This window comes from Stegodyphus dumicola, chromosome 6, assembly GCF_044657685.1.
Source record: "Stegodyphus dumicola isolate Sdum_Otavi_A_Nest chromosome 6, ASM4465768v1".
NCBI classification, from domain to species: Eukaryota; Metazoa; Arthropoda; class Arachnida; order Araneae; family Eresidae; genus Stegodyphus; species Stegodyphus dumicola.
In genome coordinates this window covers 69,668,975-69,695,906 of record NC_140773.1, presented here as the reverse complement: position 1 = coordinate 69,695,906, position 26,932 = coordinate 69,668,975, and the positions used below count along the sequence as shown (strand labels likewise).

Sequence of the window (26,932 nt, the reverse complement as noted above, 5' to 3'; positions counted from 1 at the left end):
TTTAAACACTCCTTATTACCTGCTCTGCTAAAAGAAAATACCATATTTACGCGAATGTAATGCGCATCGTTTTTGGCCAAATGTAATATTCAAAATTGGGGTGCGCATTAGATTCGATGGCGCATTAGATTCGAGTGCAAAGTTCGCCGATGACGTCAACCAAATTTAAATCGTAACAATGGATTACTGTATTTCTCGACTATATTTACCGTTACATTTATCGTTGACACATTATTGCATAGAGGATACAAACTGCAGAGTACGTAGTCACGAAAGGGAGGGCAAACAGAGGAGAATGTCATATGACGCTACTTTCAAACGTAAAGTAATTCTTTATGCTGAAAAAAATGGCAATAGAAAGGCAGGGGAGAGTTCAACGTAGCTGAGAGCAGTGTTCGCTTGTTGCGGCAACAGAAATTGGCACTGTTTGCAACTAAAGCTAGTAGAAAGAAATTCACTGGCCCTCGCAAAGGAAGACAACCTAAAATTGAAGAAAAAGTTTTGGAATTTGTACGTGAAAGGAAGAAAAATGAACAACCTGTGACTAGTGACACCATAAGAAATAAAGCAAAAGAGGAGGCTGAAGTTCTTGGAATACCGAAACAAGAGTTTAAGGCTAGCCGTGGATAGGTGGATCGGTTTATGAAGCGGATGAGCTTATCTCTAAGACGCCGCACAACAATATGCCAAAAGCTTCCTGCAGATTTTGAGGGAAAACTAACATTTTAGCGGTATGTCATCACACTTCGGAAGGAAAAGAATTTTTCAATGGGGAAAATTGGCAACGCTGACGAGACGCCAATTTGGTTTGATATGCCTCATAACTACACCATTACGGAGAAGGGGACTAAGGAAGTTATCATTAAAACTTGGGGATGTGTAAAACAACGCGTAACAGTGATGCTGGCAATAACAGCAGACGAGTGCAAACTTCCCCCTTTCTTAATCTTCAAACGGAAAACAAGCCTTATAACCCTTAAGTATGAAAAGCTGTTCCCAGATGATGTCCTGATTCGAAATCAAGAGAAGGGGTGGATGAGGGGAAGAGAGGGGTGGATATATATATATAATGCTTGATTGGCTCCGAAATGTATGGGAACGCCGTCCCGGTGGGCTCTTCAATCCACCATCAATGCTTTGTCTGGACGCATTTCGTGGTTATCTCACCGACGACGTAAAAAAGAAGACGCACAGCCTAGGCAGTGATCTTGTAATCATTCCTGGAGGGATGACGTCTGTGTTACAATGACTGGACGTTAGTATAAATAAACCTTTTAAGGGGTACGTTCAGGCGGAGTACGAAAAATGGTTTTGTGAGCCAAACCGTGAATTGACCCCCGATAGAAAAAATTAAGCGTGCTGCACCGCACATTGTTGCACACTGGGTTTCTGCTGCCTGGAAAAGCATCGAAGATCCAATGATTGCGAAATCTTTCAAGAAATGCTGCATTTCAAATTCATTGAATGGCAGTGAAGATGACGTGCTCTGGAACGCCGAGGATGACGATGATGACAATGAGGAAAGAAGAAATGAATCTGCTTCCGACGAAGAGAGCTGCGAGGATTCCAGTGATGAACACATTAGTGAATAGAGACGATTACTATTAATCACGGTTTGTAGAAACTGTTAGCTATAGAAATGTTACGATTTATTTCATGTTCATATTTTACGATAGGTACCGTATATACGGTAGTGGTATTTAACAATGATTGTTTCACATAACAATAGCCCACTAATAGGTTAATTCTATGTTGTGCTACTTTATGTATAAATCGATTGTTGTATAAAATATGGTATCTAAATTTAAATAAAATTATCATACCATTGATTGCTAGTTTATATACAAATCCATATTTGTATAAAATAAGATTCAATAAATTCCTCATACCATTGATGCGCATTACATTCGCCTACAAACAATTTTTTTATTATTTAAAGTTTTAAAATGGGGATGCGCATTAGATTCGATGGCGCATTAGATTCGCATAAATACGGTATTATTAACACTCTTATCAGAAGAAGGGCTATGATTTTATCGATCTCCCTTCCCCAATCACCTAGCATTTCATAACATAGTACTAGGCACCTGCTAATACTTTTGAATGAAGTATTCATTGAAATATTCAACGAACATTCTGAAATGAACTTCTAAAGAAGAAAAAAAAGAACTAGGGATCACTTTAAACTAACTTTTAAAGAACTAGAGATTTAAAATTAATATCCCTTCAGTGATAATGAGACATTAATTTTAAAACGATTTACTCATTCATAAAAGTACAGAAATACAGTATTTCATATATAATATTTTCCATACTGTTTAATAACTGAATGTAATCTTTATATTATTATATTGCTAATACTTAACAGTGCAGTGAAAGGCTGTTTTCAATTTAGGTTAGCAATTTAATCTTACAAATTCCAGGTTAATACCTGAAAATTTTGTAACAGCCTGGTACTTTTTAATGCACAAAATACACAAAATCCGTTAAAAATTATAAATGATAATTTAATTTTTATCTTATCACTTTTTTTGGGGGGGTGGGAATAGGAGAAAATGCTAAATATTTCATTCATATGTACGGAATAATATGTAATTTTAATAGAAAATGTACAGATTTCTGAATTCTATTAGGTAAATTTTGATGAAATACAAACTGACAGGAAATTACAGGAATATTTCAATCGTTTTAAGCAAATTATGCACTTTTGCCATGAATAAGACTAAATCTCTAGTATTTACAAATCCTTATTTCCAAAAAATAAACTTTCTCACAACTGCAATCTTTGCCATAACCATATAGATGATCACAAGCAAGTAGATGAAATGGCGCAGAGTTTAATTTTATACTTTATTTTCGATGCAGATGACAATAAAACTGAATTTGACTTGCATGACAAGAAAAGTAGAAATATTCGTTCTGCAGCACAGCTGCATAATTTGATGTTGGGGAAATCTTAGAGATAGAATCATCTTTCCGAAATTATAGTTAATGGTGTAAATGTCAAAAATGTTACTAAAATGTTTAAAATTATTATTAAAAATTACTTGTTGTTTTTAAATGATTCAGCTCATTTCATTACAACAATACATACAATTATAATTCGGATTATAAATGAAAGATCTTATGCCTTGAAGGGTGGCAACACTTTCCTGTTTTTCTCAGAACAGGATTTTCATCTCAAAATAAAACCAACTCTTTCAAATTTTGATAAAAAAATAAATACACAGCATGGCAATTTTTTAAAATAAAAATTTTAAAATAAATTTAATTTGTTTTCCTTCTAACTGTGACTTTTAATTATAATTATATCTTAGCGATATACACACTTAAAATAACATGATTGCAATAAGCTGTGCAGACAGGACAAGATTAATTGCATAGGAATGTTAAGAAAGTTTATTTCGCGTGAAAGCACGAAGCGAATGTTCAGGATACATAAAGACTGAAGCCTGGTGAAAAAATTTAGTCATCTTTGAATTTATACGAAATATGAAGACAAAAATGAAGTGCAGTACCTGATGAACTTGAGATCTGGTACAAAACTATCTTTCGCACCTACATCGTGGTCTCTCCTTCGCCGAAAGGAAAATCTTGAGCTTTTCTTAGGCGAAGGTGTGGACGTCATGGTTAGAAAGTATTTTCACGTTGTTAATCGTCGGCAGGACAGCCCTGAAATGGGATCTGGCGGGCCTGTCTCCCCACGTTGCTTAGCGACTTAAAAAATCGGATACAAACAAAAGGACAGCAGAAAGCACGCACGCGGAGTTTGCACTGTCCTTTCAAAGAAGGATTTCGATTCATGAGATCGCTTCGAACCAAATCATTAATTACTGAAAATCTTGGTTAGGAAATTTTACTTCGAGATATTACTATTAAATGCTTTCGAAGAATGCAAGCTGTATCGCATGTAGTTATTCTGCATTAATCAGATTTTGTAAGGGTGCGTGAATGTGAAAATTAGATTAAAGTGACATTACGAAATTTCTGAATTTAACTACAGTGTATCAGTAGGAAAATATTTATTCTCCCCTGTCAGGTTTTGGAACTATTCTGAAAATTACTTTTTAAAAAAGAGATATATCTATAAAATTCAAATATGCAACCTTCAAAGCAATATAAATTGACAAAAATTTGCTTAATTACCAAAAACTGCGTTTTTCATGTCTCGAAAGCGTGACTTAGGATATATATTAGATTTATATATAGCACTATTCTAACATAGGTATTTCGACACAAAATCGGACTTTTTCTGAAATAACATACCATTTTTTTTCCATATTTCGATTCTAGGACTCAAATTATGCCAGAATACCAAGTTTTGTAAAAATCGTATGAGTAGTGGTGTGGTGTATTCAATTATGGCAAAGCACACTAGGGCTATCTGCCTAAGGGAAGGGATGCCTTTCGCGGAGGACTTTCTAAGGGAAACTGGCTCGTATACACGTTACACATGGGGAAAACCACGAAAACGCCCATGCAGCCAGCCCGTTCGCGGGATTCGAACCTCGGACCGAACTACCAGTGTTCAGCGACTTTACCGCTCGGCCGCTGGTGGGCACCGTATGAGTAGTTTTTAAAATATTAGCTCTCAAAATTTTAGCTCCTCAATGTAAATTGAATTTTGTAAGTATTTATTAATATCTCTTTTTTTATTAAAATTTTATTATTTTTCTCTTCACATTTCGAAATTTAGTTTCCTTCCAAATAAAATTTATCCATTTTTTGTGTTTTATTTTTTAAATTTCTATTTTTAAGCAATTTTTATAAATTTTTCGAAAAAACTTTTGAATTATAACCTATAAAAATTTACCATCATCTTAAAGTAGGTGTATTTGTAAGCATATCTGCAAAAAATTACACTTTTTTATTCAAAATTTTCTAAGACATACACGAATTTACATATTTTCGCGTTTTCAAATTTGACATCTTTTTTTTAGGCGATAATATCGCCAAATGTGGTGTATGGATTTTTGTTACAATGAATTGCTACAGCTATTTTTTACCTTAAATTTCAAGTAACATTTTACGGAGAATTAATTATATGAAATTTTTTCCCTCAATGATGCGTAATAAATATTTATTAATACTATATGAAAAGCTATTTTTTTAAATTATAGATGATATTATTCAAATTTTTAACTATTTTCTTAAATTTCTCTCTTTCTTACTTTTTTTAAAAAAAATAAGAGTAAATTTTTACCTTCGGCGTTTTATCGTCTGCTACTTTACTTCGTTTAAATCGAATTGTCTAAAACTGAGAATTTTCGTTTGATGTTTATTTAAATTTTATGAAAATATTTTATGACATTAACTGCATAATTTATTTCTAAACAAACTATTGCTTATGAAGTGGCTGAAAGAGCGGCTGATACTATCAGCCATATTTTTAAAGCACAGTATATTTTTATAGAAACATAAGATTTAGAATAATCATTTTAATAAAAGTCAAATTATGATATAAACGTACAACCCTCTAGAGACTGAATTAATGGAAGTTCAATGGTTATGTAGAAATGATCTGCAGCTACTTAATGGCTGGATAAGACAGCAGATTCTGTGGACAAGTAAGAATAATTATATAAACGATACCCAACATTCTGGATTCAATTAACAACGAGGATACGATGTTTATTAAATGAATTTAAGAAGTTTTAAAACCAAAAAATCAGCTAATTTTTTTATCCTAAAACCGATTTTTGTGCATAGCGTATTTTCTTTATATCCTTAAAATTCTAATTTAGAATGTAATTGTCAAGAACTGAATCCTAATCATCAGTAATATAATAAGTAATTATTACGGTTATTAATAAATCCTTCTTATAAAGTAATTCCAAATATTTCAAAAAACTTTCTGTCTGAATGCAAATATTTTTCTATGCAAATATTTTTAATTTTATATTAATCAAGATTGCACACGATTTTATTTATTTACATTTCAATTCTTACCGTCAACTCTAGTAGAAGTTACAAATCAATTATATTTTAATTAAGGAATGCCCATCTAACTTTAGAAACAGCGTACCGTAACAGCAATTCAATTATTGGCGCCGTATCTTTCATGTTACTCCCGATTGGCCAGCTACGCGGTTTTTAATGAGTATTCGGGTTTTGCTAGTAACTTCTTGGAAATCGCGCTTAAACTAGGTTAGTTGGTTATTTGAACATAGAAAGAACATGGGAGCTATTTGATTAAGATGCTTTCATAGAGAACCTTTGTAAAGAGAACCTAGAAAACTACGAAAACCAACCATTCAGCCTGGGTTATACTTCGCAACAAACAATTAGCATTTAACAATCTTCAAATGCTAGGCAAGTGGTGAGGCTCCAATTAAATCTCCAATTTAATATTTTATTTGTAAGTATTTAAAATATTGTTGTATTCTTAGACGCAAAAAGCAGAATTTAAGTTTTGTTAACTCGTTAGTAAACTACCAAGCCGTAGTGCAAATTAAAATTCAATTTCTTTTGCAATAATTGTATTCACTTAATATTCTTTTGGGTTATGAGCTAAAGAAGGAACATTCTCGGAAGATTAAAGAAGTGTTTAAATCCAGTGATATTAGGTTTGTCTTACAAGCTCAGGATCAAAACGATTCTGCAATTGCCCGAGTAGTTGACTTGTAAATGGCTTTGAATTAAGCAGATGCCTTTTAATCTTATGTTTTCAGTCAGAAAACGTATTCCAAATGTTTTGTATTGCATGACAATGCATGTTTTCATTACTCAATAACCAGTCAGAGAACCGCTTGTGTTCCGAAAATAAGTATGTGTACTCAATCGTCTTGCACGTTCTTCAAATTTGTCTTCTTGTGATTTTTTTTCTTTCCCAAAAACTAAAGTCGCCTCCCAAAGAAACGTTTTTTGACATTGAAGAAACAAAAGGAGTAATGACATCTACTTTTAGAGGAATATCAAAAACAGATCTCTACAAGCCTTCTCTTCTATTACATGCTGTGCAGACAGACAAAAAGTTGCATCAGCGTAAATTCTATAATCTATTTTTATTACACTCTGATTACTTTATTAACATACAGTGAATATTTACTAAATCTTTTACTTCAGCTTAAGTAATTCGGAATTTTTGACGGAATTGTTGTCGGAACTGTAGGATTTGAACTGTAGGAATTGTAGGACTTACAAGAGAAGTCAAATTAAATATTTCGATAACCCAATAAATTCAAGGTCGAAGTTTCAATATTTTATTTTCGGAGGGAGGGGAAATTTTTTCAGTTTTAGTAAATTATCCTAAGTATATTTGCTTCGATTGTTTATTTTTCCATAAAAGCGAAAATTTTACGCATGGTATACATCGTATAACGCATAGCTTCAAATTAAAATTTAACAATATACAGAATTGTTAAAATTAAATTTCCACATTGAAACGGTCATAAAAAGAAAACTGCTGGATCAAATGTTATCAAACTTGGTAATCGTGTAAAGGAGGTAATGAGAATTTATTTTCCGCAAAAAAAAAGGAAGTTCGAAACCTCACCACAAGGAGCAAATGGCGCTGTATGCAAAATTGTTAAACGAAATATGGGTCGGAATCTAACTTAACCTTTTGTTACACTGGTTTAATATGTTGTATACCATTAAGAAACTTTGAAGTAAGCAAATTACCATTTAAAGGCGTTAAATTCGATAAAAGTCGAGTGCGCCATCCGCGTAAGGGAGAAATTCGTCCGTGAAAATCACGAATTAGCGATTAGAAAATGTGAGATCGTAAATCACTCGCACGAGTGCGTACAGTCTGGAAATCGTTTTCTTACAGATCGCAAATTTGTAATTTTGAAGCTTGAATTCGGGCCTAAAACATGAAGATACTGATTCAAAACGCTTTTAATCGATTTGGGCCAAAGAAATCCCTCATGTTATCTATCTAGTTCCATTGCAATCTCCTACTGCATTCGATTGCATAGCAGTCATTCCATACTGTTTGATGTTGAATGACAGCTAGTTTTATAACTGAACCATTTTTCTCTGAAGAGCAGTCGACAGCCTGACCACTGTGATTGCAGCTCACTTAGAGTCAATGTTAAAATGTTTCGTGGTACATGAACTGCAGTAACGTGGCATTTTAGATACTACGATTTTTATGCAGGGCTGCGCTTCACCTCACGTGTGTCGCACAGTTACTTAGGCAACAATTTCACGAATGAACGTCTTATAAGCCGACACTTCCCCTCTTCCCACCAGACCTCAACCTCTGTGACGTTTGGCTATGGGATTATCTCAAAAGCACTGTTTATGGTGATAATCTAAACAATTTGGCAGAAAAGAAAAATGTGATACACTGACATGTCCGTAACATTCCTCCTGATATGCTAAGAGCTGCTGTTCAGAATTTAGTAACAGTATTTCACTTGCTTTCGGAAAATGCTGGACGCTACATTGAACATGTTTTGTAACACGTTTCGGAAACTATTAAACACATTTTAAACAGATGTTTTCGTGTCTTATTTCATTTGACAATATTGTATACAGCGCCATTTTTCCCCTGGTGATGAGTTTTTTAACTTTTTTTTTTTTTTTTTTTTTTTTTTTGCGGAAAATAAATTCTTATAACCTCCTTTACAAGATTTCCAAGTTTGATAACATTTGGTCCGGTAGTTTTCCTTTTATGACCATATCAAATTGAAACTTTAATTATAACCACCATGTAAATTAAACTTTAAAAGTTTGACAGATTGGTTCAAGTCCGAGCTTTAAAAATATATATGTAAATATTATCTTTTATATTAATCCTCTTAGAAAGAATGTTTTAAGAAGCTAATTTTTCTCTCGCGTTATAGATTGTATAAAAAACTATCTTTTATATGATTTAAATTATTTCAGCCGATGTAAGAATCGGCTTACTCGGTGGTACAGAATAAACCCTGCTGGACTGTTTTATTTCTTTGTTATTTAGCAAAAATGTTTTAATTAAAATATTTATCCTTTGGACTTTGCTTTAAACTTTATTTATAGTTAAAATGACTAGCAAATGAAAAGCTGTCTTCAGATGAAACGCAATTCATATAATTGATATTTTAAAAAATTGACAAGAATGCAAAATTTATTTAAGTCTAGCAATCGAAAAATCTTAATTTTCTTGTGTGAGCACTGAAAATAACTGTAGAAGGAAAGAAGAAAATTAGGGAGAAAAGTAAGCAAACATTTGCAGGGAAATTTGGCTGTCAGACATACCAAGATGTTTCAATACGTTGGTTGCTTTTGAATATACTTTTAGGATACTTCAAAGAATTTAGGCGTTCAAAGAGAAAACACTTCGACGTGTACACCAGTAAATACCATCAATTGAGCTTGTGCAGATTAAAGTGAAGAGTGACTGGTTTTAAAGTATATGGTTGTATAAATTTAAATTGCGTTATAGAACATCATATTGTATCATAAATGGAGAACCCCGTGATTTTCTCAGTCGAATTATTTGAAGATTCAGGAGTTTATCCAGTATTGTATGTGGATGTCACCCAAAGGCGTTTTTTTTCCCCTCCTGATGAAACAGCGGCCGAGCGGTAAAGTCGCTGCACACTGGTAGCTCGGTCCAAGGTTTGATTCCGGAGAACGGTCTGGCTGCATGGACGTTTTCGTGGTTTTCCCCATGTGTAACGTGTATGCGAGCCAGTTTCCCTTAGAAAGTCCTCCACGAAGGCATCCCTTCCCTTAGGCAGATAGCCCTAGTGTGCTTTGTCATAATTAAATAAACCAAAACCTCTTGATGAAACCAGTCTTTCCTTTCATCTCATACCTTCAAAATGTTTAGCCTCTAAAGACTGATAAAGGCTCTGACGAAATACTTCGTGAAGAATTTTCTAAGGGAAACCAGCTGGCATACACGGTACACATGAGTAAATCCACAAAAACCGCCCATGCAACCATCCCGTTTATCGGGATTCGAACCCCGAAGTGAGCTACCAGTGTTCAGCGACTTTACCGCTCGGCCGTTTGTGGGCCTTTATGAAGTGGAAGGCGATAACTTTATTTAAAATGATTGTCAAAAATACCAAGATGTTTCGAAAAGTTGGATGTTTTCAATATACTTGTAGAATGCCCAAAGAAAAAGAGCAAGAATGAAGCAGAATGCCTGAAGAAAAAAGAAATTTTTGCATAAAATTTAGTATTAGTATTTTTTTAATTTAAAACCTTTTAATCTTGTGATATTTCATTCTTGCGATTTCAAAAATAAAATATTTGACTAAAATATGAATAACATTTTAAGAAACCAAATGTAGGATAAAATTGTGTAAAGCAATGGGCACAATGATAAAACTGTTTAAAGCAGTGTATGCAAGTTATCCTAAGTTAAAATGTCGGTTATACATCTCTCTCATTTATATATGTCTTTTCTGAACGGAACATTGAAAGGCGTGTTAACTGTGCTTTACTGTATTTCTTCTTTTAATATAGGCAGTTTTCAAACGCATCGTAGTCTGTGTTACAAAGTATTCTTCCGAAAGCAACGCAATTCAAATAAATAAAATCAAATTCTGAAAAATTTATATTAATAAATATATTTTAAATGCTCAGTTCGAAGAAATAAATAGAAAATTTTAAAACAATTATCTGAAGAGACAATGCAACGCAAACAATTAAAATAAAAGTATAAAAATTTAAAAATTACCTAAAATAATAACTATGACCAAAAATATATATAAAGAAAACTATTTGAAAAAAATAAATAAATAAAATAAAATAAACGCTGCATTTTTATTTACGCAGTTCGGATAGGTAAATGGAAATTTTTTAAACAGTTATTCGAAAAAAAACCATGCAACTTGAACAATTAAAATGAAATTCGAAAAAAAAAAATTACTTAAAATAATAACAGTTATAATTAAAAATATAATATAAAGAATATTATTTGGAAAAAAGGAACGATTGTGACTTTTTTTCCTCTCACGGGAAACTAGGTTGCTATATATTAAGAAGTTCGCCAAGTGAACTATTCTTGGCGCAAACTGAAAAAAAAAAGTGCCAACATAAATTGTTGAATTTCTCCGTAAATTTCGCTCAAAATTTTACAAAATTTCATATTTAGGCGTAAGAGTTGTAGAATCGAAATATGTAAAAAAATTGTTATGTTATTTCAGAAAAAATCCGATTTTGTGTCAAAATACCTATGTTAGAATAGTGCTATATATAAATCTAATTTATATCTTAAGTCGCGGTTTTGAGACATGAATAACGCAGTTTGAATTTTGTCGATCGGCCCAGTAGAGCAGGAGATATAGCACTGTCCCTTTTTTTTTTTTTTTTGTTTGTTTTGTTTTGAGCAGTGTACCACATTTACCCTAATAAAAGATGGTTTTCACCATAAAATATGTTTTTGAAAACCATGTTATGTTCACATGCGTGGTCAGATCTTTAAATTATTACTTTTCTTTTTAAGTTTAAACGTATGACGAGATTAAAATATGAAAATCCTGTATTAAATTGATAGCTGCGAAATAAATAGCTGCACATTACATGAGCTATGATGCACCACATTATCAACCATTTGCGATATTATTTTAGTCTATACTTTCCTCCCGACCGAAGAACAAAATATTCTAAAACAGAAGAAAAAGCTACGAATTTAATTTTTTACACAGTTTTTACAACGTCAAACGATTCTATAGTTGAAAGCAAAATTCCTAGATACTTATGTATCATCCTTTCGAATTTCTGCGTGATGTCTAAACAAAAAAATCTGATGTATGCACGACGACTTCCTTGTACAGAATATTAAATTATACCCATTTTTTCTTGAATTTCATTTAAACTTATTGGATTGAATTAAATCTACTTCGTCGATAGCGCATAAACCACAATAGAATAAATGTAGTCTTTAAAATTCACTATATTTATTTACCATAGCGACACTCTGGCCCTAGGTTCATTTAACAGCGTTACATTTCATTCATTTTTTTTAACTCAGAATGCAAAAAATTTATATCATCTGAAGAATTATCTAATCGTTGCCATATGTTCTATTCAAATACTATAATAAATCTAAAACGACGTATAAAAGAAATTAAGCAAAGAACACCCACAACAAAAAAAGAAACAGTTTTTCATAGACGATTCAGTATTTCTCATTCAATTAATTCAGTTCTCACTTCGCGACAAGGCAAAAATACATTAAAACTCAAGATGTCTGTATTGAAAATTATGAAGTAAATCTTAAACACTTATTTCCTCGAATAAATTCCAGAATAGATTAAACATGATTTAATTCGCAATAATAAAAGAAAGCTTTATTGGGAAGCTTTTAATTTCTCTAGATTGGCAACAAATCTATTCTGCTGTTTCAAAAGCAAACAAGCAATGGCCGCCATGGAAAAAATTATTAGGCTTAGCAGCACTTAAACAACTAAATTGTTGAAGTTAGAATACAGCGCCACCTTTTGGAACGGGAGAGAAACTCTCGCTTGGCCATCTGGATTCGGCTAAGCAACATGCCAGAGCATGTATTAGAAATGAATTTAGTTAATTACTGTAAATAAATTAGTTAGTTCTTTTGCTATACATTCCACTCATTAGTTTAGAACAGGGGTCGCCAAAGTGGTCTATATAGACCCCTAGGGGTCTATTTAACAACAGTAGGGGTCAGGGTCGAATGTGGGTCTATTGGGACTCGAAGGAAAAACAGTTCTTAATACGCAAATCACACATATCTAACTGCGTACGTAAAAATTTAAAATATTTTTATAATTGACTTAATATTATATTCTTTATAGAAAATAAAATAATAAATCAGAAAACAATCTGCCCCTTTTTTCCTTATGGGTTTTCGTATGTATACCGTGACGTCACAACTTGACCTTGTGACCAGTTTGTAATTTGCACGACTCATAGTATGTAGCCAGAAGAGCGATTGAGGCTTATCCGTGTCTCTTGCTGGCGAACCCATAAACCAATTAGGAGCCTTTGGCGCAGACTTGGCGAGCGACGACAAGTCATTGATGAATTTTTATTTGCTAAATATCTTGAAACCGATGGGAAGGGAGTGACAAGTTTCAGATGTTTACAAGAATATTTAAATAAATATGACATTCCGCTTGAAAATATAATAGCAGTAGCCACAGATGGCGCACCTTCTATGGTAGGGCGTTACCGAGGTTTTGCTACATGCCTCAAAGAAAAAGTGCCCGGTATTCGTACTATTCATTGTGTGTTGCATAGACACAACTTAGTAGCAAAATATCTGAGTTCAGAGTTACATGAAGCTTTACAGTTTTGTATTAAATCTATTAATCAAATTAAAGCTCAACCTCTTAAATCAAGATTATTTGCCAAACTTTGTGAGGAAAACAATGAGTTATTTAACCAATTACTTCTGCACACCGAGGTTAGATGGTTGTCTAGAGGTGTATGCTTGCAACGGCTCGTCAATTTATTTGACTCCACACGTAACACATCCAACTTCAGTACTACGGTTTACCGTAAACCTTCATCAGTTTGCCTTCCACCACACTTTAAATCATGTCATCCGACTAAACAAAAGTTAGCTTCATTTTATTCCCATGTTTTCTGTGCTCTTCATGTTTGCTCCTCCAAACTAGCCCTTGATGAAGAACTAAATTATTTAAAAACAATGGCTATTGACAGGGGCTTTTCACCCAACATTATTAATCAAGCAGTTAAAAAATTCTCATCTCAACACACTAAAAGGCACACTCTTGTTTTAGGAGATTATAAAAATTCTGTTGTCATTCCCTTCTTTCCATCAATTAGCTATAAAGTTGCACATATTTTGCAGAAATTTAACTTTCGGGTTGTTTATTCTCGCATCAATAAAATTCCAAGTTCCATTTTCAAGGACCCCATTCCGGATATGAATTCTTGTGGTATTTATAGGATTCCTTGCCAGTGTGGTTTAATTTACATTGGCCAAACTAAGAGAGCCTTAAAATTTCGCGTTAAGGAACATGAGGCATATATCAGAAAAAAGGAAACACAGAAGTCTTCTGTTGCTTAACATTGTTGGTCCGAAAATCACACTTTCAATTTTTCTGCTGCCAAAATTATTCAAAAATTAGAAATTATGTTTTAGTTCCTTTAAAGCAATTATGTTTTAGTTCCTTTAAAGCAATTATATTTTAGTTCCGGTTTCACCAACAGATGGCGCCCCTTGCTTATTCTTGTCCAGGCTTTCTTATCTTATCTAATCATTATTTCCTATCTTGTTCATTTGCGGTTTTGCAGATGAGGATGGCGGTTTGGTAAAACCATCGAAACTAGTCCTGTGAAAATTTTGAAAATTAACGCTGATTTTTGTTGTTTGACTTCTGAATTAGAGTATCTGTTATTTGCAGCATGACTGCTGTTCATGAGTGGTACCATGTTAGCACTCACAATAATCCAGCTGATTTGATATCCCATGGAGAACCTAAAGATCTTCTTCATAATGATTTATGGTGGTATGGACCAATTTTCTTGACTAAGGAGAGGTTTTTGACTAATCCATGTGAAGTAATTTCATCTGACATGGATGATGTGGAATACGTCAAAGAACTCAAGGATAATGACTTAGTTAATTTAAATGTGAACTCTAATTCCCTTATTTTAGATCATATTCTTAACATCAGTAATAACTATATTCGTATTATTCGTGTGTTAAGTTTTGTTTGTAGATTTATAGCCAATTGTAAGGGGAAAAAATTAATAGATTCTCTAACTGTTAAGGAATTGGATGACGCTAAGAAAATCATGATCAGGTATGTACAGTTACAACATTTTAGCAAGGATATTCTATCCTTAAAAAATAAGAATTGTGTTTCTTCCAAAAGTAAGTTAAAATTTTTATGTCCATTTTTAGATAATGATTCTCTTCTGAGAGTAGGAGGCAGACTTGCCAATAGTAATCTTAATTACAACCAAAAATTTCCTTATGTAATGCCAAAAGATCATGTATTTACTAGATTAATTTTTCAGTATTACCATGTTAAATATTTACATCTTGGTGCTCAAGCAATATTGCATCAGGTTTGTAGTAAATTTTGGGTTATTAATGGTTGAGATATAGCTCGAAAGATTGTACATGAATGTGTAACATGTTTTAAGGTTAAACCAATTGTATGTGAGCAACTTATGGGAAATTTACCTGGTGAGAGAGTTAACCAGGGTTTGTATTTAATACGTGTGGACTCTATTTTTCTAGTCTATTCCTCATTAAGTATAAAAATCAGAGAAAGGGTAATTATGAAAAAGTGTACGTTGCTATATTCGTATGTTTAGCTACTAAAGCGGTACATTTAGACGTAGTAACTGATTTAACCACAGATTCATTATTTGCTACTATTAAAAGCTTTATTGCTAGACGTGGAAAATGTAATACTATAATGTCAGATAATGGTACTAATATGGTTGGTGCTAAATCAGAACTGAAAAAATTGCATAGTTTAGTCCTTAAATCTAATTCTGACATAACAGATTTCTTAACATCTGAAGGTATAAAATGGAAATTAATTCCACCTAGAGCACTAAATTTTGGTGGTTTATGGGAAGCAGGTATCAAGTCATTTAAATATCATCTTCAGCGTACAATCAGCAGTTATAAATTAAATTAAGAATTTTGGACTGTTGTCACACAGATTGACGGTATTCTCAATTCTCGTCCAATTTTACCTTTATCGACAGATGCGAATGACTTAGAAGCCTTAATGCCGGGTCATTTTTTAATTGGATGTTCCATTACTTCATATCCTGAACCAGATTTGTCTCATCTTACAGATAATAGACTTTCTAAATGGCAAGTTATTACCAAGTTCATTCAAGTTATTTGGAAACGTTGGCAAACTGATTATTTAAATCATCTACAACAACGCACCAAATGTTTATTAATAAAGAAAATTTAAAGGCAGGTATGTTAGTTGTGTTAAAGGAAGATAATCTTCTCCCATTTAAATGGTCTTTAGCTAGAATTCTAGAAGTTTTACCTGGTAAAGATAATAAGGCCAGAGTTGTTAAAGTGAAAACATCAAATGGTGTGTATATTCGATGTATTAGTAAAATTTGTTTATTACCTATCCAGGATAATAATGCTTAGTTTACATTATGTTCTTATTGAAAATTGTGATTTACATAAAAATGGAACTGTTTAAAGAATAAGTTCGATTGTAACATAGTGAATGTTTATGTTCTTAAAATGTTACATTATTTTATATTATATTCACGATGAAAGATTATCTATTAGCTTTCATATTGTATTGTAGAATTAGTTGTTCTTGTATTGTTAAAATGTATGTTTGTTTGTAATTTACATGTTGAAATTTGTAATTTCAACGGGCGGCGGCATGTTAAGTTAGAATACAGCGCCACCTATTGGAACGGGAGGGAAACTCTCACTTGGCATCTGGATTCAGCTAAGCAACATGCCAGAGCATGTATTAGAATTGAATTTAGTTAATTACTGTAAATAAATTAATTAGTTCTTTTGCTATACAGTCCACTCATTAGTTTAGAATCATAGTACAATTGATAATTCTAAAAATATTGCATACAGATTTACTAAAGGCATAAAAACCTTAATTGGAAGATAAGAACAACATAAATCAATAATTTTTAAAAGCAAAAAATGCACAATTCACAAACATGTAAGAATAAAGAAACTGAGATCACTGAGCCGAGTAACAGAGTGGATATACACTGAAGTGACAAATGTCATGGAATACCTCCTAATATTTTGTCGGTCCTCCTTTTGCCCGGCGAAGTGCAGCAACTCGACGTGGCATGGACTCGACAAGTCGTTGGAAGTCCCCTGCAGGAATATTGAGCCATGCTGCCTCTATAGACGTCCATAATTGTGAAAGTGTTGACAGTGCAGGGTTTTGGGCACGAACTGACCTCTCGATGATGTCCCATAAATGTTCGATGGGATTCATGTCGGGCGATCTAGGTGGCCAGAACATTCGCTGGAATTGTCTAGAATGTTCTTCTAACCAATCACGAACAATTGTGGCCCGGTGACATGGCGCATTGTCATCCATAAAAATCCCATCGTTGAGAGATTACGTGAAGTCCATGAATGGCTGTAAGTGATCTCCAAGTAGCTGAAGGTATCGTATCTATTTCCAGTCAATGATCGGTTCAGTTGCACCAGAGGACCGAGTCCATGCCATGTAAAAACAGCTCAGACCATTATGGAACCACCACCAGCTTGAACAGTGCCTTGTTGACAACTTGGGTCCATGGCTTCGTAGGGTCTGCGCTACACTCGAACCCTACCATCAACTCTTACCAACTGAAATCGTGACTCATCTGACCAAGCCACGGTTTTCCATTTGTTTAGGGACTAACCAATATGCTCACGAGCCCACGAAAGTCGCTGCAGGCGATGTCGTGCTGTCAGTAAAGGCACTCGAGTCGGTCTTCTGCTTGCATAGCCCAAGGAAGACAAATTTCGCCGCACTGTCCTACTGGACATGTCCCTCGTACGTCCCACATTGATTTCTGCGGTTATTTGACACAGTATTGCTTGTCTGCGAACATTGACAACTCTACGCAGACGTCGCTGGTCTCGGTTGTTAAGCGCAGGTGGTCGGCCACTGCACCGTCCATAGTGGGATGTTATGCCTGAAATTAGATACTTTCGGCACACTCTTGACACTGTGGATCTCGGAACGTTGAATTCCCTAACGATATCTGAAATGGAATGACCCATGCGTCTAGCTCCAACTACCATTCCGCGTTCAAAGTCTGTTAATTCTCGTCGTGCGGCCATAATCACGTCAAAGCCTCTTCACATGAATAATTTGAACACAAATGAAAGCCCTGCCAAAGCACTTCGCATTTATACATTTTCTACGCGATACCACTGCCATCTGTATATTTGCATATTGCTATCCCATGACTTTTGTCACGTCAGTGTATATCTTATATAACGGGTGGCTATAATTAAACTGACAGTGCTCACAGTGTTCTGTAGCGCGATCTATTTGCAAGAATGACACCACATTTTGTAGGAAGATTAAACAAGACGGGGGACAAAGGATTCTGCGGGAACAAAAATAGTTCCAAAAGTCACCGTTAGGGGAATATTTGGCGCTGTGTAATAGAAAATAGAGTGTTAACAAATGCAAATCAATATGGAAATTACCTTTTATTTTGCATTCAAATGAGGTTCAATGTGGCTGCCATTGTTGTGGACCACATATTCCATTCTGTGCACAGTATGCGCAACAGCAGAAAGTAACATGTCTGCAGGAATCTTCTGTACAGTCCATGATATGTTATTCTTGAACGTAGCCAGGTCCTGGACCACTCCTTGATAGACCTTGGACTTAAGGTAACCCCATAGCCAGAAGTCGCATGGGGTAAGATCAGGCGACCGAGGTGGCCATGCAGTTTCCAAAGTAGCGGCTAATGACTCTGTTGTGAATTTCTGTCGTAGCATCTGTTGCACCCATACAGCAACGTGTGGAGGGGCTCCATCTTGGATGAAAATGATTTCTCCCAGGCATTGTCTTGTCTGAAGTGCTGGAATGACAAAGCTGTTCAACATGTGGCGATATTTCTCTCCGGTAAGAGAACAGGTTTCCGGTCCTGTCGGGGTAATATTCTCATAGAAGAATGGACCTACGATAAATTCAGCTGTGTGTGTGTGTGTGTGTGATTATGGCAAAGCCTCGAGGGCTATCTGCCTAAGGGGAGGGATACCTTCGTGGAGGACTTTCTAAGGGAAACTGGCTCGTATACACGTTACACATGGGGAAAACCACGAAAACGCCCATGCAGCCAGCCCGTTCGCGGGATTCGAACCTCGGACCGAACTACCAGTGTTCAGCGACTTTACCGCTCGGCCGCTGGTGGCAATTCAGCTGTGAAGCCGCACCAAACAGTTACCTTTGGTAAATGTAAGGGAATTGCTGTGACTGCATGTGGTGATTTGTCATCCCAAATTTGGCAGCTCTGGGTATTCACAGTTCCATTCAGGTAAAAGTGGGCCTCGTCTCCCCATAAGATCATCCATCACGGCCAAGCATCATCCACCTCCATTCTGGCAAGAAAGGTGAGAGCAAAAGTCAATCGCTTATCATGGTCGGGGTACAGTAAATCTTGTACACGGCTGATCTTGTACGGATAGAAGTTGATAATCTTTCGTAAGATTTTCCATACCGTACTGTAAGGCATATCCATATTCCATAAGGCATATCCATAATAAAACGTAATTTTATTCCGTATTGATTTGCATTTGTTAACACTCTATTTTCTATTACACAGCGCCAAATATTCTCCTAGCGGTGACTTTTGGAACTAATTTTTTTTTCACGGAATCTTTTGTCCCCTGTCTTGTTTAATCTTCCTACAATATGTGGCGTCATTCTCACAAATAGATCGCGCTACAGAACACTGTGAGCACTGTCAGTTTAATTATGGCCACCCGGTATATGCGGCTTAAGTGTTTGTCGCCGATAGTTTATTGGTGGCATGGGTAACTGTAAATTGTTTTATTCCCCGCGCAGTGCAGCGTGTGACGAATATTATGAGAGAGCTAAGCCGAAAAAATTAAAAATACAAGAGCACGTGCATTTAACATTTAATAAATAAATTTAACATCTATATATAATAGAATTCGGAAATATGAAGAAAAAAAACAGCAATGATGAAAAAACAAATAAAATTAAATAAATAAATATCTTTATTATATGCGGCTTAAGTGTCTGTTTGTCGCCGATAGTTTATTGGTAGCTTGCGTAACTGTACTAGCCAATGGGGTGAAGTTGCCACGGCACAGGATTGCTGTTTCAATTGAGACATAGACAATTTCCTGTGAAACTTGCCTTTGCTATGACCATCAATAAGTCTCAGGGCCAAACGCTTAAACGTGTTGGCAATTTTTTTTAACTGAACCTGCATTTGGACACGGTCAACTTTATGTTTCCTATTCAAGAGTTCGTGAAAGAACCAACGTAAAATTAAAAATAATTGATGGTCCTCTGCAAGGCATGCTTAAAAATGATAGAAAGATCTACACAAGAAATGTTGTCTACAAAGTGATCTTTGACATGTGAACTAACATTTTATTAATTAAATCATTTTTATTTATTGAGCTAGCTGTGGCTCTTAAGAAATGTACCGCTAGTGGTTTCCTTCATTACACTCTATTTTAAGCAATTAAGCAAGTAGAAGGGTGAAACCCCGTGGGGCAGTAAGCAAAGGGGCACCTTCTCAGCCTGCCAGTTTTAATTAGCAGACACCTTTACAAAAATCATTTTAATTACAATTTATAATATCTAGAACAGAGGTCATTTCGTATGATCGCCGGGCTTTTTAGTATACATATATTTATATACTTTTGGTGCGGCCGACTGCAACCAAAATACAAGGTGCCCATCTACATGTTATAGCAGTCCTATATACATAATTTCAACGTTCTGAGGCTACTCATTTTTGAGTTATGTGAGATACATACGTACGTACGCATAGACGCCACGAAAAATTCTCTTCAGAATTCATTTAAAATTAGTCTTACGATTTTTTTGGGGGGGGGAGGAAAGAGTTTTTTATCTTGTCCTTAAGTACAAATGTCACGCAAAAACATTATTAAATTGCATTCGATAGCGGTGAAAATGGGTATTTGAATTGAAATATGATGCCTGAAACTTTTCGCGATTACAATACTTCCTTTTCGTACAAGGAAGTAAAAATCTGATGTAGACACCATATGACTTCCTTGCATGGCTTACTAAATTATACACATCTTTTGCTGCATAGTGTTTCAACATATTTTATCAAATTTCATTAGATATATTTCTCATTCAATTAATTCAGTTCTCACTTTGCAGCAAAGCAAAAACACATAAAAACTCAAAATATCTCTATTAAAAATTGTAAAATATAGAAAAACATAAAACACCAAATACTGTTAAAACATTTAAAAAAAAAAAATTACAATTAAAATTAGAGTTTCTATGCAAAAACAAGCAATTCGGCCAGCAGTGAATGTAGTTTTCGGTGCACAAAACCGAAAGTTTACTTTTGGCTCCACTTGGCTAAAAGACATTGAAGGAGCAGAAACTGACTTAATTCACTATTCTACTGAGTTACAAATGGCAGATCGTTAGGTTTAACTCGCCACTTAAAATTTTAAATTGTTGATAATTCTACAAAAATTACGTGAAGATTAAATAAAGGCATAAAAACCTTAACCGGAACGTACACACAACATAATTCAATCACTTTTAAAGCAAAAAATGCCCAATTCACCAACATATAAGAATTCAGATCTCGACAAGAATGGCGCTGGCATCTATTTCATTCATGCTAATGGTGAATTTGAATTCCATAAAATATCTCTAGGTAAAATTGTCTCAAATTATACCTGCGAGCTCGTGGCCATCACAAAGGCTTTAGATATCTACCATTCCAAGGCAATCCAGAACTCCAGTGACCTCTTATTATTCTCCGATTCAAATTTGCGCTCCAAGCCATCCTAAGGGGCACCACTCAACTTACCCAAGACATTACCATGCTCATGAACAAAGCTATTGCAGCCCGAAGGAATTGCACACTACAGTGGATACCAGCGCATGTCGATATTTACGGAAATGAGCAGGCTGATGGCCTCGCCAAAGAAGCCCGAAATAGTTCTCAACTTTCCAACAGCTTAACCCTTACCGATGCTGATGCAATAGCTAGCCGAAGACTTACCACCGAATCAATTAAGAAGAATTCCATTCCTGCACTAAATTGTAACCGTGTCATTCCCACTACCATAGTCCGACTGAGGACAAAACACTTGAAAGGAATTAAGATACCCGCTGATTTTCAACGAAATTACCATAGCTGTCCTCACTGTATTGATATCGAACCTTCTCCAAACCATCTCTTCGATTGTTCTGCTATTTTGGCCAAGCTTTTCAGTATTGATATAGCTCCCTCGCACCAACTCCTCTATTCTTCGAAAATTATTGATGTTGCTGCGGCTGTTCTGGATACTTTTGGCTCTATTTGACTCCACTGCACTGACGCCTTGGACAAGACAACCACAACAATAAGAATTAAAAACGGAGCTCACAAAGCCGGATAACAGAGTGGTAATATATCTTTTATATATATAAGCGGCTTAAGTGTTTGTCGCCGATAGTTTATTGTTGCCACTCGGAAAAATGAGCGTGGAAATTAACGTTTCTGCAGTTTTTAATTAATATCTCGGCCGATTAAAGTCGTATGAAGATGAGAACGGTAACGATGGATTCAGAGAATTTTTGGAATCTGAGGATACGCGTTTCGAATTTCAACTCGGCGCCGTTCCGTAGATATTCGAGAAAAAAGAATTTGGCACGTAGCCAAATCACTCTCGTAGGTAAAACCCAAGAAAGAAAGTGGAAAATGTATGGAAAACGTAGGGGAAAATTAGTTTTTAATTAATATCTCGGCAAATTAAAGTCCCAAGAAGACGAGAATGGTCAAAATGGCGTGCCTGCAGAATGCCACGGTGCCACGGGCCTGCAGAATCCGACGTTGTGCTTCGCAAAATCCGGGAGCCAGCCTTTTCAGAGGACATGACTTAGACACATCTATATTACCGAGCTATTGCAGGCGCAACGTTGCCGGTTCCTTAAATTAAACCAAAGGCTACATGACATACTGAATTCTGGAAATGGAAGACATCTCGGAAGAGAAAACGGAGAAAATAAAAGTAAGAGTGTGAGAGAGGAACAAGGCCAAAGATTAAATAAAGAGTCTTTGGATAAACAGCCCTTTCACGTCAGTGAGAGGAGAAATTTCCCCAAATTTCACTTTCAGTAAAGCAATTACATGATAACCTCAACAACGTTAAGTTGGCTACAGAAGATAATATGCAAATTACAGTACCAAAGAATTGCAAATTACAGAAGTAATGACTTTAACTTACTAAAGAATTTCCATATAAGAATAAGACAATCATATTGATTAAGTATGAACCAATAATGATAAAGATGCACACTTTTCAAGTTGCCATGGTAATAAGAGATTCATTTCCTTCAAAACAATAGCACTTTCAGTTACTTATTCACAGCCGATTATGAAATTAGCACCTCATTTAACGAAACCTATTAAGTAAAATAGTGCGCGAAGCGATAGTAGCGAGAAGCAAAAGTCCTGTTTAACATTACAAATGGGGAGGGGGGGAGTAAATAAATAAATAAAATCTAAAAGCTTTCAGATTTTATATCACACACAAATTTGACGTTTATTTCGTTTACGTTTCGTTCGTTCGTTTCGTTCGGGGCGTTTATTTCATTTACACGCATATACACGTTTCGAGAGCGTTTGGGCTAATGTCCCTTTGAGTTAAAATATTTAAAAACAGCACATCTTGAGAATTTCCGATCGACAGTTTCGCGCGCTGGAGATAAAAATATTTTTTTCCGCACAGTGTTGCCAATGCTCGCTTTGAAATCGTTGAGTTTCTTAATCAAAAATTCGTTAAAGTTTTACAAAATATGAAATACACAATAAAACAAGTTTCAAATTCAGGCTTCCAGGTGCCCATATTCGGGTGGAGGACTATGTTATTCAGAATTTGATGGCTCTAGTTACAGTAGTTTTTCCACAATGCGAGAAACATACATACATTCCTTCACATTCTTCATTATTTAATTTCTTTAAATATAATGCAGGGCGATAATATTTGGTGGCCACAATTTGAAAAGTGAAACGGACATTTATAATGATTCAACGTAAAATGCCCTTTTGAAAAAACGCGTCTTTGGACTAATAATATAATAAAAATAGTCAAAATCAAAAACAAACTTAAGTTTTAAAACAGTAGGAAGAGTATGGAGATGTTGATATCAGTCAAAAGTTTAAAAAAGGGTCCGAGGGCAGAAAACTCATGAAAATGGTTGTTTTTTTCGTTTGATTTTAGCATAGCACGCCAATTCAATCTGCACAAGATATTTTTGATTTTGTTTATTTAATTACGGCAAAGCACCCGTGGGCTCTCTACCTAAGGGGAGGGATGCCTAGAGGGCTTTCTACGAGAAACTGGCTCTCATACATGTTACGCATGGGGAAAACCACAAAAACGCCCATGCAGCCAGCCCGTTGGCTGGAATTCGAACCCCGGACCAACTTACTAGTGTTTACCGACTTAAGTGCTCAGCCGCTGGTCGGCCCCCGAAAATGACTAAACAGAAATTCATCGAGAAACTGGACATTTCAATCCGTCAAGCTATTCAAAAACTGAGGATCTAAAGTTGAACTTACGATTACGGGAAATTAAGAAAGATTATGAATTAAAATTATTATTTGATATGAAAAAGTCAAATTTCGAACAAAAAGCGGGGAGATTGCCTTAAAATCTGCATGTTGTCGATTATATAGGGTAGTGAGCGAAAACTCATGTGAGATGATGAATCGTATTTCATGTTTGATAATAACTTTAGAAAGAGCATTAAATATTATCATTCAGTACTCCATAATTCAATTTCCGCGAACTTAAAGTCAAAGGAAAAATTCGCAAGTAATGTGTGGCAGCCCATATACAAAAAGGGCGATATTTCTAAATCAATCTTTTTTTTTATTCCATGAATGAATCACATAAATGATTTCGTAAATCAATGTATCCAAAAGATCTGAATCCTTTCATCATAAGATTTTCAAAATGAAGATATTTTGTTTTATCTGCACTTAATAACCAATCATTATACACAAAAGGCATTGCCAACTATCTTTACACAACAACACGGATTTTTTGTCTAAATCGAATACTTCTCCCATCAAACTTGAGTTATCGGAAGGTTTTGGGGTTTTGACTCCAAAGCAAACACAAAGCAAACACTCCAGTAGGAGGAGTAAAAAAATATAAAATTTTGATTGAAGTCAAGAGAATACACAATTGTTAAAAATAAATTTCTAAAGAAACCGTGCAAGAGAGTGTGGATAAGGAAAACCAAAGCAAATCTTTGTAAGATATGTAAAAAAAGAAATTGACTGAAAAATATTGTATTTTGATGTCAGTCTAAATTTTATATAAATTATAACGTTACTAATATATATATATATATATATCATTTTCATCTGAACTTCCCTTTCTTCCCTTCCCATCTGAACGATTTCATTAAATTCAGGTTCTTGCTTTTTGCATGTATTTCTTGAACTTGTAATTAACATTTCTTGAGACTTGAATTCCTGAAAATGACATATGCCTGTACCCATATGGTTCAGAAATTTCTGATTTATGTAAGGTAAAGAGCATGCACGACAAGAACACTTAGGTTAGGATACGTTAGATTGAACAAGGCAAAAGAACATGACGCCTGTCTGCCTAAGAAAGAAAGCCTTCGTGAAGGACTTTATGAGGAAAACTGGCTCGTATTCACGTTACAAATGGGGAAATCGCGAAAACTAATCCATACAACAAATATCTACTTCGGTTCGAAAAGGGTCGAACTACCAGTATTCAACGGTGTTTAACCACTCGGCCACTGGTATTGGCAGGGCCTGAAAAGAAAAGTATCATGCATTAACAAAAATAATATTACTGAAATGGATAAATAACTCATTTCTTCGAAATGCACAACAATACTATTAGAATGTCGCAATATCATCTACTGACTGCTACATTGTTTGTTGGATGTTTTAATGCTGATCATTTAAGGATTTTTAAATGCGGAAATACCGACAGCATCTTTATGAAAAATATGTCATTCAATAGCCCTTAACGCAAGTAACAGTTTGATATAACTCTCATAGAGGTACTCCTTACCACCTGCGGACGGCTGGATTAAAACAACTTCGGATAAAATATCTCAAATTTCAACAATATTTATCTAGTTTCACGGTGGAGTAACCATTTTGCGCTAAATATTTTCAAGATTTCATTTGAAAAATCTGTTTAAAATTACATTTTCCTAAAAGAGATATTTTTCCTCTTTATCATTAACATAAGTACTATTTCTATACCTATTTACAGTTAAAAGTTATTATAATTTCAAATTTTGAAACTTACCTTGTTCTATCTTAAGCAAAATAGTATATTGAGTTACACTGTTAAATCAGCTCTAACTGATCTAAAAAAAATCTATCTTTTATATTGTCATCCTAAGATTTTATTGAAATATAATAATTTTATAATAGAAATAACAAAAAAATTTTCTCTTTATATAGGTTTCATTTCTGAACATTCAATATTTAAAAAGTTATTAAACATTTTTCAATATTTTACTATTTATTTTCATAGTTAAATTACTGAAAAAGTACTAACAATGCACATTTCAAAATCTATTTAAGCGCATGCAATAATACATTCATCTACTAAATAAAATTGTAAATATCCTTTATAATAAAGAGTGTGTGTATTTAATTATGGCAAAGCACACTAGGGCTATCTGCCTAAGGGAAGGGATGCCTTTCGTGGAGGACTTTCTAAGGAAACTGGCTCGTATACACGTTACACATGGGGAAAGCCACGAAAACGCCCATGCAGCCAGCCCGTTCGCGGGATTCGAACCTCGGACCGAACTACCAGTGTTCAGCGACTTTTACCGCTCGGCCGCTGGTGGGCTCCTTTATAATAAAATAAATAATTCTCATTATAAAAATACTTTAAGAAATTATATAGTTTTCTGAACTTGGCAGCACTAAATATATAAATATTATAACAAAATAAGAATTACCTCATTATTTACATTTTAATAGTAGAGAGCTCAGACTCTTTTTTTTTTTTTTTTTTTTTTTTTTTTTTTTTCAATTTTACAAGACTCCAACTTATTATTTCTATTTTGCTTCTCTAAATTTCTATTATTTTTTAATAACGATGAGTACCATTGATACTTTTTCGGACACAAATTCAGGATTGGATATGGAGTATTCAACTGACGTACTCGAAAGTTCTGAAAATCTCGTCAGCCAAAAGGAGGTCATCGAATTCTACAACAAAGGTCTGAAACTGTTAAAATCCAAAAAAAGGTGACAAGAACACCATTCTATAGATGTCCACGAGGCATCCCGCCCTTTC

At 34.7% G+C, this 26,932-nt stretch overlaps 1 protein-coding gene across 2 annotated transcripts in view; it reads right to left on the bottom strand.

The window, feature by feature from the left end:
- Window positions 1-26,932, bottom strand: part of Naxe (NAD(P)HX epimerase) — a 105,290-nt gene that overhangs the window by 52,975 nt on the left and 25,383 nt on the right. Inside the window, exon 1 of one of the 2 annotated variants that reach the window (XM_085818492.1) lies at window positions 3,519-3,670. The exons of the other annotated variant lie outside the window; for it this stretch is intronic. Coding sequence (XP_085674618.1) covers window positions 3,519-3,628 — 110 coding nt within the window. The 5' untranslated portion in view covers window positions 3,629-3,670. Of the gene's footprint in view, window positions 1-3,518; window positions 3,671-26,932 lie in introns of those variants that run through there. 2 annotated transcript variants of the gene reach the window in all.